Source organism: Oratosquilla oratoria, chromosome 23, assembly GCF_046742065.1.
Source record: "Oratosquilla oratoria isolate Oo_2021 chromosome 23, ASM4674206v1, whole genome shotgun sequence".
NCBI lineage: Eukaryota > Metazoa > Arthropoda > Malacostraca > Stomatopoda > Squillidae > Oratosquilla > Oratosquilla oratoria.
Window position 1 is genome coordinate 30,990,969 of NC_134799.1, and position 21,051 is coordinate 31,012,019.

Consider the following 21,051-nt stretch of genomic DNA (forward strand, 5'->3'; position numbering starts at 1 on the left):
CTGTAGTGGGCTAAGGCTCTGTGAAGGTGATCTTACGGGTGGCCGAAAGCAGTGGGTTCGAATCCTGCATGCAACTGTCATAAAAATTATCGGATTGATGTCGCTGTTACTAGCGAATTTCTCTTATATATATATATATATACATATATATATATATATATATATATATATTGGAGACTTGTATGTTGATAAGAATTATGGATGTATTGGAGTTGAATTAAACTAAGTTGAAAGGGAAATGTGAGGATGAGTTTGTAAGGGGTGTGGCTAGGTGTCTGGAGTGGAGGAGGGCAAGGAAGAGGAGAGGGTCTACTGATGAATAATGAGGTGTATGTGTCAGAAAAGAAAGCTATGAGTAAATGCAAGTAAAAGTGAAATTAAGAGATATACAAGGAGTGCTGTTGGTGACAGGTTGAATGTGTGAGGATTGGGTGTGGGGCTAAGCTGCATCATAAAGAAAACAAGTTAATGTCTTTGTAGAATGAAGATTGTAATATATGATAGGAATTTGAAAATTGATGCAAAAAGAAAGTTATATGGATGAATTTTATAAATAGTATTATATGATGCAGAGATTTTGAATACATGGCAGGCTGAAAGGAGTAAGTTTAATATACCGTATTTTTCGGACCATAAGGCGCTTCGTACTATAAGGCGCACCCGTAATTTGTTATTCTCTGTCCTTACATAAGGCGCGCCTGACCATAAGGCGCATCTGGTCTCGTCGTCGGATAATCATGCATATGTGAGTGCATTCAGAACTGAACATTTTCGTTGTTGAATGAGAAAAATCGGTTGGGATTTAGCAAAATTACAAAAATGAATGATATGTATTTTTCTAATTTTGGTCAGTGAAATCAGACCACCTCCATGGACGGTCTGCCCTGCCAATACCCCTGAAAAACAACATAACATAAACACGTTACGGGAATTGTGGGGAATAAAACCAACATTATCAGTTTTATTCCCGGAATCCTCTATTCACTTAAAAACACAAGAATTATTACAAATGACGGTAAATTTTTAGTTTCGACCATGGGCGCAATATAGCAATAGAAAACTAATTATTAATTTGGTAAATTATATTGTATCAACGTAATATGCAATTATGTGAATGGAAATAAAAAACAAAAAAGGTGCTAAAACAGATTTCGTAAGTAACGAAGTCGTGTCGGACGAATGGTACGTCATGTTTGTTATGATAGATGCTGACGTCGAAGAAATGAAAGGATGATAAATTCGTCTAACCTCACCTAACCAGTGTTTAATAAATCATTACCTGCAAAATTAAATGTCATCCGGCTCCTCCTCGTTGTCGTCGTGAGAGACGTTGGCGGGCTTTTCAACCATTCTCTCAGCTTGCGGGGTATACAAAGTTCTTGCAACTTGAATGCATGTATCTCCACTCCATAACATTCCTTCAAGAAAATCTACCTGGCGAGGTACTGTCGGAAGTACCGAGGCCGTCAATTGACAGACGACAAGATGGCGTCTCGATCCTATGCTACCGACTTCGTTCATTAGCATATTTGCTTGTAGCAAGGTATTTTTTATTTTCATTTCCGCCCACAAAATTGCATATTACGTTGATACATTTTAATTTACAAAATTGATAATTAATTTTCTATTGCTATGTTGCGCCCATGGTCGAAACTTAAAAAAAAAAAAAAAAAAAAAAAAAAAAAAAAAAAGACTACAGTCGGAGTGGAGCGAGACTAGACCAATGCAAAATGGCTGTCTGTGTTGTGGACGCTATCATGTCATAGCCATGATAGCGTGAAAGAATGCGGTGGCATGGACTCGAAAACTGTCGAAGTTTTCGCAATTTTCTTGTCAAGATACATGCATCTTGGTTTTAACTTGGTTAACTTTTGCTAGGCCTATGCACTGTCGCCGTCGGCAGGCTAGCTACGAAACGCGTTAAAATAGTACGTCACTTTTCGAGGCATTTTTTTTGCACTGAAGCCACACATAAGGCGCACCTCACGATAAGGCGCACCACCCGATTTTGGCCGATTTTAAGGATTTTGCCCGTGTCTTATGGTCCGAAAAATACGGTATTTGAGATGAGGTGTCTGAAGAGTATGATAGATGTGTCTTGTGACCCTGCTGCGACAAGGTAATCTTGTTGTCATGGTCATACGAGGACATGTAGTTTGTTTATAATTGAGATCCCGACCAAACAGTCATAGTAAAGAGAAGCTAAGGACCTATATACTATTATTAATCACTCTCAATGAACCCCATAGACATAAAATTAGGTGTTTCAAGAATGGCGAGAGTGAGAAATGTTGAGGTGAGGCACAGAATAGGTGTTGGGAGAAACATATGTTGAGGAGGTTTAGGCATATAGAAAGAATAAGGAATAACTAGTGAAGAGAGTGTGAGAAGCAGATGTATATGAATTAAGCATGAGAAGAACACCTAGAATAATATGAATGGATGGGATAGAAAGAGCTTTAGTTGCACATGATATGTTATTAGAGCAGGAAAGAGAGTGCAAGAAATATGAATCTGTGAAATTAAAAGAGAGTTTGGGATAGAGAGTGGGGGAGAAACATTTAATTTCTAGTTTGTACTAATAACCTCCAAGATATGTAAAAAACAGACCTAGTTTCATTAATAATATCATATCTGTCCAAACCAGGAAAAAAAGGGGATGGGCAGGTTTCAAGAGGAGAAGCAATGGAATTCCTAGTATATATTGTTTACCTCTTTCTGGACAGCAGGAACAACAGCCCAGTTCCTCCACAAGACAGACATATAGATCTGGGCAAAGATGTTTACAGCATTGGAGAGGACCTTCAGGGCGGGTGGGAACTTCATCATGGTGTAGGGAAAGTAGATGGGGTTCAGCACATTGCCCATGACTGCACTCTGGCGGTTATCCATTCCTGGCGTGGCTACCATGATCATAGGCATTTCGTGGGCAAAGGGGTAGGCTACCTGAGGGGGGGGGGAATGTATAAGATAGATGAGGATATTGCCAGGGCTTTTGGTCTCATACTAGGAAATATTTGTATGCATATGTGTGTACATAAATATAGCTGTGCACAAATACACACATGCATATACATGCCTTACATTATAATATGCAGTAGTGGTGTTGTCTAAATAAAGTCAAGGCTATAAACAAAATCAAAATAATATAAAAACCATCAACCAAATTTGTTCTCAGCCTTGTATATACAATATACAAAGAGAGATTAGAAGCACTGACTTACCATCATTGAAAGAAAGAAGAGAAAGGGGTGACAAGATCATAGTGTTCAGGTCAATGGGGGTATTAAATGGGTTGCAATGTGTATGAGGTGTGTATGTGCCTCAACTTGGCCACCTCCCCTATAAAAGGGAAAGGACGTTATTATATGTATGTATATAAACTCTCACTATACCAATCTTTACACTGATTTTCAGCTATATCAACCCTAGTGAGACTTACAGACCATTTGTCTGATATAATGAATGATGTTGATATATGTAGTGCAATATTCTGTATGGATGATGGGCTCATGGAAATTTTAAATATATATGGACGCACAATACATACTTTCAGGTAAACGACCAAACCTTCCCCACTCCCTCAATTAATTCCATATATTGAGTATTTACTATAACTGCTACACTGATTGGACAATGTGTACCAAACTTCCATTTCATAAACTTGTTTGCATATTGCAAGGGGTGCAACAGTGAAACGCGCTTTCAACGATTTACTTATTTATTAATCGATAGGTTATATGTACAGGAGGGCATGTGGTGTGTGCAGGAAAGGTAACGGGTATCTGTCAACGTGGATTGTCAACAGGGCGTCTCTTTTGCCTCTCAAGGCGGAGACATTGCCAAACGTTTGACATGTATGCTTGCAAATCTATCTAGTAGCTCTGTGCTCTGGGCACAGTTATGTGCGTGTGACATCAACATGCTTCCAAATGTCTGCACTCCTACCTACGTTCCATCTTATTCCTATTAGGTGTCTATTTGAGTAGTCATTAGTGTCTACATGGCACCGTGGCCACACCTGGTTTGCGTGACCCTGTGTGACCCTCTCGCATAGCTGGCCGTGTGAAAAGTAGCTTTGTTGGCCATATGAAAGGGCCCTTGAATGAGAGGCATCACTGCTGATTAGGGCATCACCGTGTCGTGCCACAACATTATTGTACAGTACACTATGTCAATTGTAAAGCACACCGTTCTACAGTACACTATGCTACCTCTATGCCACAAAACTGATCCAAAGTTTGATATGTGCAGTGTTAGGCTATAGTCTTGCCCATGTTGTGTGCCAAATGTTAGGCTGGTTTGAAGGCAAACTCTGATTGAGATTCTTTTTTTTTTTATAGAAATTAATGTTGGGCGCCAATAATAACATAGGGCTCGCTTTAGGTTCGAGAAAAGGGGTAAAGGTGACGGCAAGGGAGATGACGACTGTGTGTTTCAAGTCGTGTCCCAACTTGGTCTGCTTGCGGGGGATGGGGAAGGAGGTAAGAAAGCAACGGGGCAGTGAGTCAGACTAACAGTATGATGGTCCGAGGCGATCTGAATTTTCTGCATTCGTCTGGTCTTTATATACATAGCCAGGTCATGACTCGTGCTCCTGATTGGCGTGAGGTCAATGTGGGATGCGTGGAAAATTGGGCGCAAAACGTTATTACGCTGCTGACTCACGAAGGCAGATGGTATGGGGGGTTGGTACCACACATGAGCTCCTCAAAGAGTTTAGTGTTCATTATCACATGGTCAGGCGAGGCTCTGGTTGAGTCATTGCTGGGACTGATGCTGCTACTATACATGACTTCCTCATGGAGGTTTTGTCCCACCCTTGGGCCCCAAAAAAGCATTGGTCGAATCGCGCTGCCATGAGGCACATGATTCACGCAGCTGGGCCCAAGAGCGATTCCCTCGGGAGCTTCCTGGGTCAAAAGTCATGGGACGGCCAGTAGACGAGATGAGGGAGGAAGAGCATTGAGGACAATCTTCCTAACATGCAGAAAGTTCAATATAATATGATATATCAAACGTTCATTTATAACGACCAAACCCTCTCCCAATTAGTTCGATATATTGAGGGTTTACTGTACACACACACACACATTCGTCGGATGGACGGCGAAGATTGGAGTTCCGAAGAAAAAGTGAAATTTACGAGGATCTCAACGTCAAGGAAGTACCAGGGAAGGGGAATGCTCGTGGTGTAGTGGGAAGGTGAGGAAAAAGGAGAAGGGGAGGGATTACTGAGGGAAATAGAAGGAAATGAGGAAGGGGAGGACTTGGTCCAGGAGGCCAGGCGTCTTGTAAACAAGAGAAGGACCGATGATTTTGGAGAAGGGATTAACAAAAATGTAAAGATTAGAAATATAGATAAGAGCAGCACAATGGAAGGTGAAGATAACAATTTCCATGGATTTAATGAGGGGGGGGGGAGGATGCCAACCTCCCCCGATTAGCAAAACTAGAGGAAAAACTTGAGAAAATGACCGAACAATTGGAGAGTAGGTTCGGTAAAATAACAAAGATTGCGCAGAGAATTGAAAAAATAGAAGAACTAGAGAAGGTGAACAAAAACCTAACTAAAGAAATAGAAGAATTAAAAAGACAGTTAAAAGAAGTAAAAGATGAGAATGAGGAATTAAAGAGGAATAATAAAGAGAATAAAGAGTCCATAGCAAAAGAAGCACAGGGTTGGAAAAAAATCCAAGAGAACAGTAAAGTTGCATTTACTAACATAATAAAACAGCAAATGAAAGAACAAACTGAAGACTCAGTTATTAAAGTGATGAGACAGAAGGAAAATATAGTAAGAGACTTATCAGATAAAAAGAAATGCATAATTATATTAGGAATGGAAGAGATGTATAATCTAAATAGAACCACAAGTATCAATGAGGAAAAAGAAAAAGTAAGCAGTTTACTAGAATTAGTTCAGGAAGATGAACCTGAAATCATGAAACAAATTGAAGAGATATATAGACTCGGAAAATATAGTACAGATAAGACCAGACCAATTAAGATTAAGTTTAGGTCACAAACGACAGCAGAGAAAAAGTAAACAGTTTATGAATTAGTTCAGGAAGATGAACCTGAAATAGGGAAACAAATTGAAGAATTATATAGACTCGGGAAATATAGTACAGATAAGACCAGACCAATTAAGGTTAAATTTATGTCACAAACGACAGCAGAGAATATCTTAGCAAAAACAGGGAAACTAGCAAACAGTGAACAATATAATAAGGTATGGATAAAAAGAGAAATGAATAAAGAGGAAAGAGAGGAGGAAAAAATGAAAAGACAAGAAGCTAAGAAAAAAACAACGAGATGAGATCAGTCAGAAAAAGAGGAATTCTATTGGAGAGTAGTGAATATGAAAGTGAAGAAATGGGTCATACCAGAGAAAAACAAAAGGGAAACAGAAAATACAATGGAAGTAGCAGAAAATTAAGAGTGTCTTAGACAAATATAGAAGAAGAACAGCTTTCCCCACAGAGTAATAGACATTTGGAACAAGTTAGATGAGAAAGTGGTGTGTGCAAAAACAATACATGAATTTAAAAACAGTCTAGATAAAATGAGATATGGAGACGGGACACCACGAGCATAGCTCCCCTTCCCGTAAAATACAACTAGGCAAATACAACTAGGTAAACACACACACACACACACTTTCAACGAACGGACGGCTTGACGAACGCTCTGAAGAAAAGTGCAGATTGTGGATACCAACGCAAAGAGAAGTGCCTTTTTGTATTTGCAGGGGGGGGGAAATTGCTCGTGAGGTAGTGGGAAAGTAAGGAAAGAGGAGAGGGGGAGGGATTACTGGGGAAATGGAAGGTAATGAGGATGTGGAGGACTTGGCCCAGGCAGACGGGCGGAAGGTCAACATGAAACGACCACCGGACCAGCTCAGTGATGACGAAATGGCAAATAAAAATGTAAAGATTAGAAGTATAGAGAGGAGCAATACAGTAGAAAGTGACGAGAATATGTTCCAGGGATTTAAAGAGGGTGGGGGGGACACAACCCCCCCCCCGACTGATAAGACTAGAGGAGAGAGTTGATAAGGTGATCGAGGACTTGGAACGTAAGTTAGGTAATGTAGACTCCATTTTCCAAAGAATTGAAAGGTTGGAACAACTAGAGAAGGCTAACAGAAACTTAACTGAAGAAGTAGAGGACCTAAAAAGACAGTTAGGAAATGTAAAGGAGGAGAATGAGAAATTGAAGAAGAATAGTAATGAAAACAGTGAGAAAATAGCTACAGAAGCTAAAAATTGGAGAATAACTCAAGAAGGGAATAAGGTTTCATTCACTGACATAGTCAAACAGCAATTGAAAGAACATAATGAAGACTCAGTTATTAAAGTGATGAGACAGAAGGAGAATATAGTAAGAGAATTAGCTGACAAAAAGAAATGTATAATTATATTAGGAATGGAAGAGAAACATAACCCAGATAGAACCGCAAGAATCAAGGAGGAAAATGAAAGGGTAAGCAGTTTATTAAAATTAGTCCAGGAAGATGAACCAGAAATTATAAAGGAAATTGAGGAAAAATTCAGACTCGGAAAATATAGTACAGATAAGACCAGACCAATTAAGATTAAATTCAGGTCACAAACAACGGCAGAGAAAATTCTATCCAAGACAGGGAAACTAGCAACAAATGATCAATATAAAAAGGTATGGATAAAAAGAGAAATGAATAAGGAGGAAAGAGAGGCAGAAAAGCAGAAAAGAATTGAAGCTAAGGCAAAAAACGAGGAAAGAACGGAGTCAGAGAAAGAGAGATTCTATTGGAGAGTAGTGAACATGAAAATAAAGCAGTTCGACATACTAAAGAAAAACATAAGGGAAACAGAGAACACAATGGAAGTGGCAGAAAACTAAGAGTGTCTTACACAAATATAGATGGATTGATAACAGGATTGAATGAACTGAATGATTATTTGAAAGAAAAAGAACCGGACATAATGGGAATTGTAGAAACAAAATTAAAAGGCCCACTACCACCCAACAGTGTAGGACATGATACATACAATTATTGGATTAGAAACAGAGAGAAAAAACAAGGGGGTGGAGTTATGTTCCTGACTAAGAAGGATATAAACGTGAAAGGTGTCATATATGGAAAGAATACAGTAGAGATGATTATGATAGAAGTGGAAGACCGAGATAAGAAGAGCAGAAAATTTGTGATCAATTATGTGCCTCCGAAAACAGCCTCATGGGAGGAGAGTGAACATAAAAGTATGTTAGAGGACACAAAGATAGCATTAACTAAAATAATGGAAGACGGAGGAAGAATAGTTATGATGGGCGACTTTAATTGCAAAGAAATCTGCTGGGAAGAAATGACAGTAAAGAGTGGTGATGACTCATGGGGAAATGCTCTACTTGAGATGATTACTGACCATTCAATGACACAATGGATACAAGAGAACACTAGGTATAGAAATGAAGAAGAACCATCGAGGCTAGACTTAATAATTACATCTGAACCTAGAATAGTGGACAAGATTGAATATAAAACACCAATAGGTAAAAGTGACCACATATTGATTGAACTGGAACTTAATGAAGAAAAATATATGAAAAGAAATGAACAATATAGAAAAGGAAGAATGATGTATGAAAAAACAAACTTTGATAAAATAAGAGAATTCTTCCAACAAGAAAACTGGGAAGAAATATACAAAGAAGAAACATCAGTGGAAGAGAAATGGAATATTTTGACAAAAATTTACAAAGAAGGAGTGGAAAAGTATGTCCCAAGACAAAAACAAGAAAAAGAATATGTAAAATGCTGGTACAACAAAAGTTGTAGGGAGTTAAAAGACAAAAGAGACAAAGCCTGGACCGGATGGAAAAAAGACAGAAGACCTGAAAAATGGAAAATATATACTGGTTATAGAAATGAATATGTACAAAAGTGCAGAGAGGAAAAAAGAAAATATGAAAAAGATGTTATAGAAAAGTGTAAAGATCAACCAAAACTATTCTACAGATTTGTAAACAATAAACTGAAAAACAAACAAGACTTGGAGAAATTAAGACAAGGAGGAGTTGAATACACTGAGGAAATGGAAATGGCAGAAATTATGAACAAACATTTTAAATCAGTGTTTACAAGGGAAAATATACAACCTGAAGAGATTGAGTGGAAGGAAAAAGTCCCCCCTATGGAAGAAATAGAAGTAACAAAGAATGAAATATTGACACACTTGGGTAATTTTGATGTCAGAAAATCGCATGGGCCAGATGAAATAGCAAACTGGATTCTGAAAGAATGCAGGAATGAACTGGCAGACAAAATACATAGCATAATAAGCAGTTCCTTAAAAGAAGGAAAAGTTCCAGAAGATTGGAAAAAAGCAAATATAGTACCTATATATAAAGGAGGAAATAAAGAAGAACCTACCAACTATAGACCAGTCTCTCTAACAAGTACAATAGCAAAAATATGTGAAAGAATTATCAAAAGTAGATGGGTAAAATACTTGGAAAAAAACAACGTACTAAATCCAAGGCAATTTGGATTCAGACAAGGACGATCATGCGTCACCAATTTAATATGTTTCTATTCAAGGCTAATAGATATAATACAAGAAAGAGATGGATGGGCTGATTGTGCATTTCTAGACCTAAAAAAAGCTTTTGACAAAGTACCACATAAGAAGTTGCTTAAGAAATTAGAATATGAAGGAGGAATACAAGGTAAATTGCTAAATTGGATGGAAGACTTTTTGCAAGAAAGAAAAATGAGAGTAGTGATAAGAGATCAGCACTCAAAATGGAATGAAGTAATAAGCGGTGTCCCGCAGGGAACAGTTCTGGCCCCAATAATGTTTGCTATATATATTAATGATATGGATGAAGGAATTGAAAGCTATATGAGCTTCTTTGCAGATGATGCAAAATTACTGAAAAGAGTGAAAACTGAAGAAGATTGTGAATCACTACAGAGAGATCTAAATAAAGTACAAGAATGGAGTAGGAAGTGGGAGATGGAGTTCAATACAAAAAAGTGTAGTATAATGGAATTTGGAAAAAGCAAAAACAGAATAACAGGATCATATAATTTGGGAGAAGAAGGAATAAAAAGAGTAGAAAATGAGAGGGACCTGGGAGTCATTGTTATGAATAATATGTCACCTGAGAAACATATAAATAAGATTTTTGGAGAAACTTATAATTTAATAAGAACAATCAAAGTGGCATTTACATACCTGGATGAAGAAATGGTGAGGAAAATCCTAATCACCCTGATAAGACCAAGATTGGAATATGCAGCAACGATATGGTCACCAAGTACAAAAAAATGTATAAAAAAACTTGAAAGAATACAAAGAGCAATTACAAAACTGGCACCAACACTCTCAAAACTATCATATGAAGAGAGACTACAAAAACTTAAACTACAGACACTAGAGCAAAGAAGAGAGAGAGGAGATTTGATAGCTATTTACAGAATCATGAAAGGCATAGAAATTACTGATAGAGAGAATCTGATAAAATGGGATGACAGAAATACAAGAGGACACGGAAAGAAAATAAAAAAAGACAACTATAGAAGAGATTTGAAAAAGAACAGCTTTCCTCACAGAGCAATAGACAGTTGGAACAAGTTAGATGAGAAAGTGGTGTGTGCAAAAACAATACATGAATTTAAAAATAGTTTAGATAAAATGAGATATGAAGACGGGACCTCACGAGCATAGCTCCCCTTCCCGTAAAATACAACTAGGTAAATACAACTAGGTAAATACACACACACACACACACACACACACACACACACATATATATATATATATATATATATATATATATATATATATATATATATATATATATACATATATATATACATATACATATACATATATATATACCGGTATATGATACATTGTGTTTACTAACCTCGTTAAACATGTGGTTTATTACAATGAGATCGAACTCCTTTCTCCGCTCGAAGAGCTCCCAGACTCGAGGTACGTTGTAGAATTTCTTGGCAAAAGCGGGCAGGGTGTTGAAAAAAAGGCTGAGGCCGCCTCTGGGGTCCTTACACGTTTTGAACATGTCCACGTTGTCCGTATCAAATTCTCTCAGGCCGTGGTCGATTTCGTAGATCTTCGGATGTTTCGTGACCGGGGTCAGGTTTGATAGCATTGTTATCTGGAATTAATTTCATTATAATTGTTATGTCTCGCTGTGTTATTTTCCTCCCCTCTCTACAAGGGGAGAGGGAGGCTGTAAACTGGAGATGAACTTAAGAGGAGAGAGGATGAAGGAAATTGGGAGCTTTAAGTATTTAGCGTAGATGTAGCAGGAAACGGAGGAGTAGGGGTTGGGAATAGATTATAGATTAAGGGAAGCAAGGAAATTTGTTCGAGTAATGGAAAGTATCATGTCTGGAGATGAACACAAAGAGAATACAGCATGAAGGGGGTGACTATAGTGCGTAGTCGGGTATTGGCGGGAGATGTTCCAAACCAAGCTACGCCGTTGACAAAAGCTGACCTCGTGAGGTAGGTACTTTTCCCACAGGGACTCAGAAATCCATGCGAAACGCTAATGGTCTAGAACTAAGCCTATTAAGTGCTAGGTGCCAGTGCCACAAGGAAAAGGGCCACAGCAGGGAGAATCTAGGCGATCCCTGAAAGAAGAAAGGAGTGCAAAGGACGGCAGCCAGAGGGAAGGTGATGAAAGGGTAGAAATAATGAAGGAGAATGAGAAAGGAAAAAAGCCGAGGCAAAATTAAATGGCAACAGCCCTGTCCCGAACCCATATCCATGGTGCGCGGACGGGCGCGTGGGTACTTTTACTCGGAGCGAGCCACGTTAAGGTAATGTCCCCGTTTTCGTTTAATAGAGCGCTTCCTCCCTACACGAAATCACAATTTGAGAATAAAGGAACAAGTCTATTTCTAATGTGTTTACCCTCCTCTAATTAGACCGCCGACCATGCACACCATAATTGTGCCCATGGCACTGTAGGGAGAAACTTGGAGTTTAAAGGAAGCACGAGGGAGGAGCCTATAGGTTTTTGAGATTAAGTATTTAAGAAGTATGGTGAGTGTTGTATTACAAAGATGGGTAGAGTGAGAAATGTGTCGAGGCAAAGAGCAGAGGTGGAATGAGAGATGGCAGAAAGGGTTGACAAAATAATACTGGGATGGTTTGGCCATATGGAAAAAAAATAACTAAGAAAGTCACAAATAGTGTGGAAGGCAGAGGTGGATGGAGTAAACATGAGGGGAAGATTGAAAATGAGGTGGATGGACGGTGTGAAAGGGGCACTGGATGGAAGATGAATGTCGAGAATGGAAAGAGAAAGAGGAACAAGTGAGTGGAGTGTTGTAGTGATTGGGCGAGAAATTGACGCAGCCTGAAGGTAATTCTTCTTGTCTGCTCTATAAATTCTCGAGTGGATGACTGGAGAGGGTCACCAAGTAATGAAGCGGTGAAGTAAAACACTTTCGGTTGTCAGGGAAGTATATGAGTTGGGGTGAGGCAAGAAGATAAAGTCTGCTCGCGAGGTATTTGCTGGTTACATGTCACACTCAAACCCTTTCCTTGCACTTTCCTCTCAACCCGTCAAACACTCATCCTCCACGTATTCCTCACTATCTTCGACGTAAATGTGACTAAAGGGACTACATAAAACGTCTGTTCTAATGTTGGAAGTATTGTATTGAATAGTATTCTATTGTAGGATAAAATAGAGAAAACCGCACTCAAAAATGCGGGTCCCAGAAATAAGAAATGTGTGAAAGAACAAGTCATATCGGGACGACACATTAATGCAATCACTCGACACGACGATAAGCCTTGGATACATACAAATAAGGAAGCCGCAGAACTCAGAATACCAAAATCAGAAGTTAGTATAGAATTAATTATAAAGTATAAGAAAGGTCAGGTAAACTCACTGATCTATATAACACCTGGATAGCGTTTACGGGCCGTGGGCTGCCCCAGGAGTGAGGCGGGCAGGCGGGACATGGCCGCCATAATGGAAGTACCAAAAGAGCAAGTGTGAACCGCTCCGCCGGTCATGGGACACTGATCTATATAACACCATTTTTAGATCAGTGTCATGGGAGCTGTCGTGTTACTCTCGTGGCCTGTGATCCAAGCATGATTGGGTATATAATGGCCACACAATTCGTCGCTGTTGGGCCCTCCCTATACATACATACATACATACGTACGTACATACATTTACAAGGTGTATATCAAAATAGCATCATCACAATAATACAATATATTGATATTTATTACCTCTAGCAGAAATAACCATTTATATACATAAACTTGTGCATGTATATGGATGAGTTGGCACTGACAAATTATAATTCCAGTATATATTATAACTCCGAGGGAATGTTACACAGACAACAAATGGGATAATGATATATAGTCAAAATATTATAGGGATAATAATAGATCTATACTAGCATTTAACGGAATAAATATCCCTATAACATTTGATTACCGTACTGCTTATCGTTATTGGTGCTTGAATAAAACAAGTTTTGATAACTCCTTCCTCACTTTGACACCGGTTACTTTTTGAGAATACAATTTGGAGATATGATGGAGCCTGATTTTGCAGAAGCACGTGATGATACACTTGATCAAATTGACGATGTGGTTAGAATCCGGGGTTGTGTCGAACATGTGGAAAGGTAGAGAAATTGCCATATCTATGATCTAAATTGTTTCAAATAGTAAAATATCGCATTAAAGTGGTGAACATGTAAGGGGCCATTCAAAGAGTATGTAACGCTGGGGGGGGGGTGCATGGTAGATGCGATGCGTTACGAGGGTGTGGGGGTGTTTTCAACAGTGCTACGCAACGCTAATGATGGTTATTTATATTCATTTATTAATTTATGTAATAAATTATGCACTGAAATAGCATATCCTTAATATATCGAGCAATAAATATCGAGCAAAAAAATCCAAAAACATCACACCATGTTTCATTCTTTGATGCAATCGTAAACAATTTCACACAGGACAAATAAAAATGAGTATGTTTTGGCGAGAAGTCAAGGGGGAGGGGTGTTTGGCGGATCTGGCCTACACTTGATGGGGGTGCCGAGTTGTAATTAGTTGTAATCAGTGTTATGTAATACAGGGAGGTATAACGCCCAGTGTTACGCAATGTTACATGAGGTGGGGGGTGTCGAATTTCACCAGAAAAAAACGTTACATCATTTTTGAACGGGCCCCGAATAGAAATTCAGCCCATCTAATATGAATTCCTCACACTTCACAATATAGAAAAAGCCTACACATGTAATCAGGAAGAACAACTGGTTCTATACAGCTACACAGCTCTGGACAGCGTTTGAGCCTTATAAGATATTTTTAAATGATAAATATCTATCCTGCTATTGCCACGATTACATTCGTGACAAATGGGTTGCTGCTAGATCTATTTCTTACAGATAATAAATACATATCATTAACATGACAACACCTAACAAAACAGTTGGTGGGCAACATTTTATGGCTCCTGATGGCCGCATCATTTGTTGATGGGTATCGGGATGTTTTGGGTAATAAAACCTTAATTTACTTACGAGTGGAAGGACTGCTCACATCCACCTTTTCTCCGGTTGGTGCAGTTGAATGCAGCACAAGTTGGCATTGTAAAATGATCGTTGAATATGTATATGGGAGCGAAAGCTGCTGAGAACTGTAACTGTATCAGATCAGTGATCGCGTGGCGTGACTTTGTTTTGGTACTAACATCATGGCTGCCGCCGACCTCATAATCTCGACACCGATCCGTGATCCAGTTATATCTAGATCAGTGGGTAAACTAATCAGAAATAAAGTATCATAGATCATATTATGATAGTCATTGGTGACAAAGTGGAAGGTACAAAGTCAATTGGGAAGAAGAGTAGAACATCTAGAAATGAGTAAATCAATGAGTCTACTTAATCGTAGTAGAGACAGGAAGAGAGGACAGAAAGAGAGGGTCAGCGATAGAGTATGGGTGTACAGGAACTTGTGAACTAAATTACGTGTGACTAAATTATATTCCTATAAGAATGCGTTTGAGTGTGGTTTACAATTGCGTTACATTGGATTTACTCCTAAATGTTACAAAATTCTCTTGGAAATATGTAGAAAACGAAACAAAATGTTTTATTAACCACACTACCTTTACAACTTTGCTCCACGTCCTCACCTCAGACGTACATGCTCGTCTTAGTTCCCGCCTGGCTACGAGGTTCACACGTCAACGAAGAAAATCGTCTGGCATCTCTGTGTACAAGCTTTTAACAAGATCGTTCCAGCGTAATAGCCCGCACGTCACAAACGTTTAAGCCCTACTTCAACGACTTAACCCAACACCTTTCCAGCTATTTCTTTGTCTCGCACCCCTTGGATCAAGTTGCAGTTCTATGATTTCCTCTATGTCATACTATTGGGGGACCCTCTCTACGGATAGACCTACGCTGCTAGATTTGGCTACAGCTAGACCTTCCTACCTGCACCACTCATTACTGAAGGAAATCGTCAGGGTCATATGATCATTCCTCTTACGCAGCCGGTTGTTACTGACACTCAGAAAACCATCTACGTTGCAGAAACCTTCAATTTGCGGCCACAGTCTCGCCACATGGTCTACATGTGGGTCCTGCTGCTCCGAGCACATCTTCACGGCAATGCAATGATGTAATCCTTTGCGACACAGCCGTGCTTACGTCACAGTCATCATCATCACAACTTCGACTACACCAGTGACGTCACCTAACACGCACGATTTCGACGTGTGTGCTGACACATCAGGATAAATTCATGAACACGTCCTTTCAAGTTTACAATGTCAGTACTCAGCCAGCTGATCGAATTTTCCTCGTCGTCCTTTTCAGTATTATGTACTCTTAGATTAAGAATGCATTATACATGTTCTTTATATTTATACATGTATTTCTACTTATGTACTTTGCGCATGTGCTACCACAAATTGTAGTTATTCTCAATTGTCATTGACTTCGGTTCTTGCTCCTGTCTTTATGAAACTATTAGGAATTAGGTTTAGTATTGAAAAGTAGCTGAGGACAGCGACGGCAGCATCACCAAGCAATATTGCATTGCATTGTATTCTAGTGTAGGATAAAATAGAGAAAACCACGCTCAGAAATACTGGTCTCAGAGATAAGAAATATGTGAAAGAACAAGTCACATCGGGACTGATGACAAAGGTAATCACTCGACACGACGATAAGCCATGGACATACAAATACGGAAGGTATAGAACTCAGAATGACAAAATCAGAAGTTAATATATAATTATAAAGTTTAACAAAGGTCAGATACAGTAACCAGAAATAAAGTATCATAGATCATATTACGACAGTCATTGGTGATAAAGTAGAAGGTACAAAGCCAGTTGGGGTGTAAAAAGAATAGAACATATAGAATGAGTGGCTCAATGAGTCTACTTAATGTACAGGAACTTGTAAACTAACTTACGTGTAAATAAATTATATTTCTACAAGAACGTGTTTGATTGTGGTTTACAATTGTTACATTGTATTTACTCCGAAATGTTTGAAGAAAAAAATTATGTTGGAAATATTCAGAAAACGAAACAAAATGTTTCATAACAACGCTACCTTTCCAACATAAAGACAACCGAAAAAAATATTCATCACGATCCCCGACCCATTAACGACTGCATTCAATAAATCTTCTGAAACCCAAGTTTACTTACAAACTAAATAAACAAAATGTCAGCAGTAATCTTACACTTATCATACGAGGCAGTGATGACACTGCTGTCTAAATGACATAAACACATCAGTACTCTCAGTAACTTCGGCGATGGGATTTCCCTGACCATGTGTAACTCTATCTCCATGAAAACAAAGAAAACGTCTGCTCTTTAAGTTTGACCCGAAATGTATAAATCTTTCTTAGCTAACCTGATGGTATTATTCTGAAACGGTGAGTTGTGCCGAGTCGTCTTGCATCTGGGGGTCATACAATGGGCACACTCGGCTGATCATGTCCTCTTGTTTTAATGGTACAATATTGGAGAAACATCATATTGAGCATAAAGCATGAGCTATCTAGAATTTATCTAAACCACACTAAAGAAAAATATAAACACACACACGCACACATACATATGTATTTTCTGAAATGAGAATTATGTCGTCCACAAATCTTTATTATTATTCACACCTTTCTCATCTCATCTGAATTTTCTGCAAAATCCCTTCGAGGTAAACTGGAAATAAATTTGGTGATGCTGTGTCACCTTGCTGTATTCCTTTCTTGATCTTGCCTTATTTCTTTCTCTTTATGTTGATGAATTAGCCGTACCTTTTGCATATATATATATTTTTTTAGAAATCATACGACTTCCAAGATATGGTGAATTATTTCAACAAATAAAGCCTCAACATAGGTTTGAAGATGAATAACAGTACAACAAATGTGCTGTTCAACTCTAACATTCAAACTAAAGCAAGTGTAATCAATGGTGAATCTTGAATGCGATGAAGAGAATTATTCAAGTCAAAATATGTTAAAAAGCTAAAGATCACGAAAATTAAATAAGAAGACGTATCAAAAGCATAGAAACATTACGAGAAGCTATTTACCTATTTGTCTAAAACGCCAAATTTACAACCAATGTATAACGCCAACTATGATCTACAGATATGAAACTTAGAAATTGATAGAAAAAAAAAAATGGAGACAAAGCCGAGGAGTGCGCAGATAGGTATGGAAAATTTTATGGTGGAACTAACGCTGAAAGACATGAAGACAATTTGGGTAAAAGAGACTGACTGTAGTGAAATATTGTAGGGGCGATAAAGGAAAGGAATAGGAATTGGGCAGGGTAAGTACCTAGAAACGAGGATGGAAGATGGCGTATATGTGTTGCCTGCTGGACCCCGCGAGATGGGAAGCGTAGAGGGAAAACAGACAGACAGTGGAAAGAGGAAATAAAGACATCTGCAGGACTATTTTGGCAAGAATTGGCGTAATTGTGAGGTTCGTAAAAGAGATTGAGAGAGGCATTTGGCTGACAATAAATTGGCTGGCTGATCCTTAAATAGCTGTAATCTGTCTAACTCTTTAGTTTTTTACCAGATTAACACACCACGACTCAAGGCTACCCTCTCTGCTGTGTCTTCTCTGCCAGCGTCATACCCGTTTCTCTATCTCCTCTTATCGATCGGTGGGAACTGATAATCGGCGGCAGCACCGATTAATTGTCAAGGTTGAGACCGGGTGCATTAAAAAGACTGAGAAGATTATATCCACAGGTGTGCCATACCTTATCTCCACTGTATCAACTTCTAGCCTACAATGTGTGAAGTCGAGTGGTTTCGTGGATATTGCTATGAGTATTATTATTATTATTTTCTTACTCAATACTTCTTTTTGTCTAATTATTATTTTCATTTTAACACTTTCGCTACGTTTTAGAAGTTTTGTACTGTAGCTGTCGCAAGTTCTTTTTTCAGATTATGAAAACTCTCCATCTGAAGCCAAAGGGTTTAATTCTATCTTGAGTGACATATGAAGGGTGAAATGTTTGTCTAAATTTGTTTGAATTCATCTCACGTTAGCCAGGAGAAAATAATAAAAACAATCACATGGCTAAAAATGATTGAGGTGGCTTTTAACAATTTGAGAGGACGGACATACTCTGAAGATGAATAAATCATCTGGTGTGGACGAAACCAGAATTATTAAACGGATCATTGAGACAATTTTTAACAATATGAGGAAACGAATGTCCTCTGAATTTGAGTAAATTACTTAGTGTTTGCGAAAACAAAATTAATAAAATGTTTAACAGACAACTGGCACCTGAAAGAAGCTCAGACATTCTACTTTTCCTTTCTGAAAGATATACTGACTAACATCCTAGAAGCTTCATTAGGTGTCGCCTATTGAAGGCTAGTCTGCCAGGAGCTGCCGAGGAGATCAACGTTTCCCAAAATCTATCATGTTCGATAGGTGTTGCAAGAATGGATAGGGTGAGAAATATGGAAGTAAGGCGGAGAATGGAGTTTTGGAAAAAGCTGTTAGATTGGGTAGGACAGAGAATTTTGAGACGGTTTGGGCATATGGAAAAAATGAGTGAGGAAAGACTAGCAAAGAGAGTGTGGAAAACAGAAGCAGATGGAATGAGCTTGAGAAAAAGACTGAGAAAAAACTTGAATGGATGGGATGAACGGGACACTGGGTGCAAGAGGAATGTCTGTTGAGCAGGGAAGAGTGGGTTCAAGTGAAGTGATAAGAGTGAATGGATAAAAGGTATAACGAGGCCCGAAGGTATGTTCTTCACATGTGCTTCATAATTCATCTCTGAATTGAAGAGGAGGGGTGGAGGTAAGCCAACTCCTGCCGTCAAGCCCTTCTGAGGAAGAACTGTGCCTCGCTGCATTTTCTTTCCCACGCTCTGCGGCGTGGGAAATGATGACCTTTCATCTCCGAAGTATTGAGATGAGAAATGTAGTGAAATGGGCTTTACATATATTTGTTTCTGAGGGCATGTGCTCTGATTCGACCACCCTCTTATAAAGGAAAAGGGACGTTTGATATTTATATATATACATGCGACTAAGTGTGTAGCCTATTAGGTTGGACTAGTAATTGGTTGAATGGTCGAAAACAGAGAGTTATTTTAAATGGAAAAACTTCTAGATGGAAAAATGTTACAAGTGGAGTTACTCAGGGTTCCGTTCTTGGACCACTTCTATTCATAGTATATATAAATGATATAGACCATGGACTAAAATCTACTGTTTCCAAATTTGCTGATGATACAAAACTGTGCGGAGTGGCAAATGATCACTCAAACCAATTAGATATTCAAGAAGATTTAGATCAATTACAGCAATGGTCTGAAAAGTGGCTAATGAAATTTAACACAAGTAAATGCAAGGTAATGCACATAGGTAAAAATAACAGTAAGTACGATTACAAGTTATTTGGAAATTCGTTAACAAAAGGGGATAGTGAAAAAGATCTCGGCGTAATTATCAGTAACGACCTCAAATCATCCAAGCAGTGTATTTCAGCCTCTGAGAAAGCAAATAAGATTCTAGCACTGATTGCGCGATCTTTTGATTTCAAAAGTCCATCACTCATTAACAAGCTATATAAATCGTTAGTTCGTCCACATTTGGAATATGCTGTTTCCGTATGGTCACCGAATCTCATTAAAGACATTGACAGATTGGAAAAAGTACAACGGCGAGCCACAAAACTGATTCCAAATATCAAAAATAAATCATACGAAAATCGACTAAAACATATGAATCTGTTTTCCCTAAAAAAGCGTAGACTCAGAGGTGACTTGATACAGGTCTTTAAGATTTTAAAGGGAATTGACAACATCAAAAGTGACCAAATTTTCACATTGAATGAGAATCAGACAAGAAACAATGGTCTCAAACTGTCCGGAAATAGATTCAATTTGGAAGTAGGTAGAAACAACTTTGCCAACCGTGTAGTTAATGAATGGAATAAACTTCCTGCACAGGTAGTGCAATGTAGTTCAGCTCGAAGCTTTAAGAATCATTCAGATAAACACCAAAGCAAGATGCTGTAATGATTATAATTTATTTTGTATTATTATTATTTTTTTTTATCATTTGTCTGTCTGATTTTCATTTATTATTAGTTATATGTCAATTTATTATTATTTACTATTTACCTGTTAATTTATTATTTAACTATACCTATGCATTTATTTATGTATTTTATTTGTTATTTACATTATCATATTTTTTATTTTTTATTTTATCATTATTATGATTTTTTCCTCATCCGACATAGATATGGACCAAAAGGTCTCCTGTCGGCATGCTCCGCCTTTGTAATACCTTTGTGTGGGAAAGATAGCCTTTCGTATTGCATGTGGACATGTTTGGTGATACGATTTCGAAGCACCAACTGATTTTCGAGACACACCTGTGTTCTGCGATTGCAACAAATCAACTCCGGAAATCCACCTGAACCCCCCCCCCCCACCTTCAAGCCAATGACACAT

General features: G+C 38.3%; 1 protein-coding gene across 4 annotated transcripts in view; it reads right to left on the reverse strand.

The window, feature by feature from the left end:
• The window catches only part of LOC143038045 (UDP-glucosyltransferase 2-like), a 37,904-nt gene that overhangs the window by 10,659 nt on the left and 6,194 nt on the right, over nt 1-21,051 (reverse strand). For 3 of the 4 annotated variants that reach the window (XM_076206915.1, XM_076206914.1, XM_076206916.1), the window contains exons 3-4: nt 10,921-11,175; nt 2,713-2,946 (exon numbers count right to left, since the gene is read on the reverse strand). In XM_076206915.1, coding sequence (XP_076063030.1) covers nt 2,713-2,946; nt 10,921-11,175 — 489 coding nt within the window. The remainder of the gene's footprint in view (nt 1-2,712; nt 2,947-10,920; nt 11,176-21,051) is intronic. The other variant, XM_076206917.1, reaches the window with a different exon arrangement.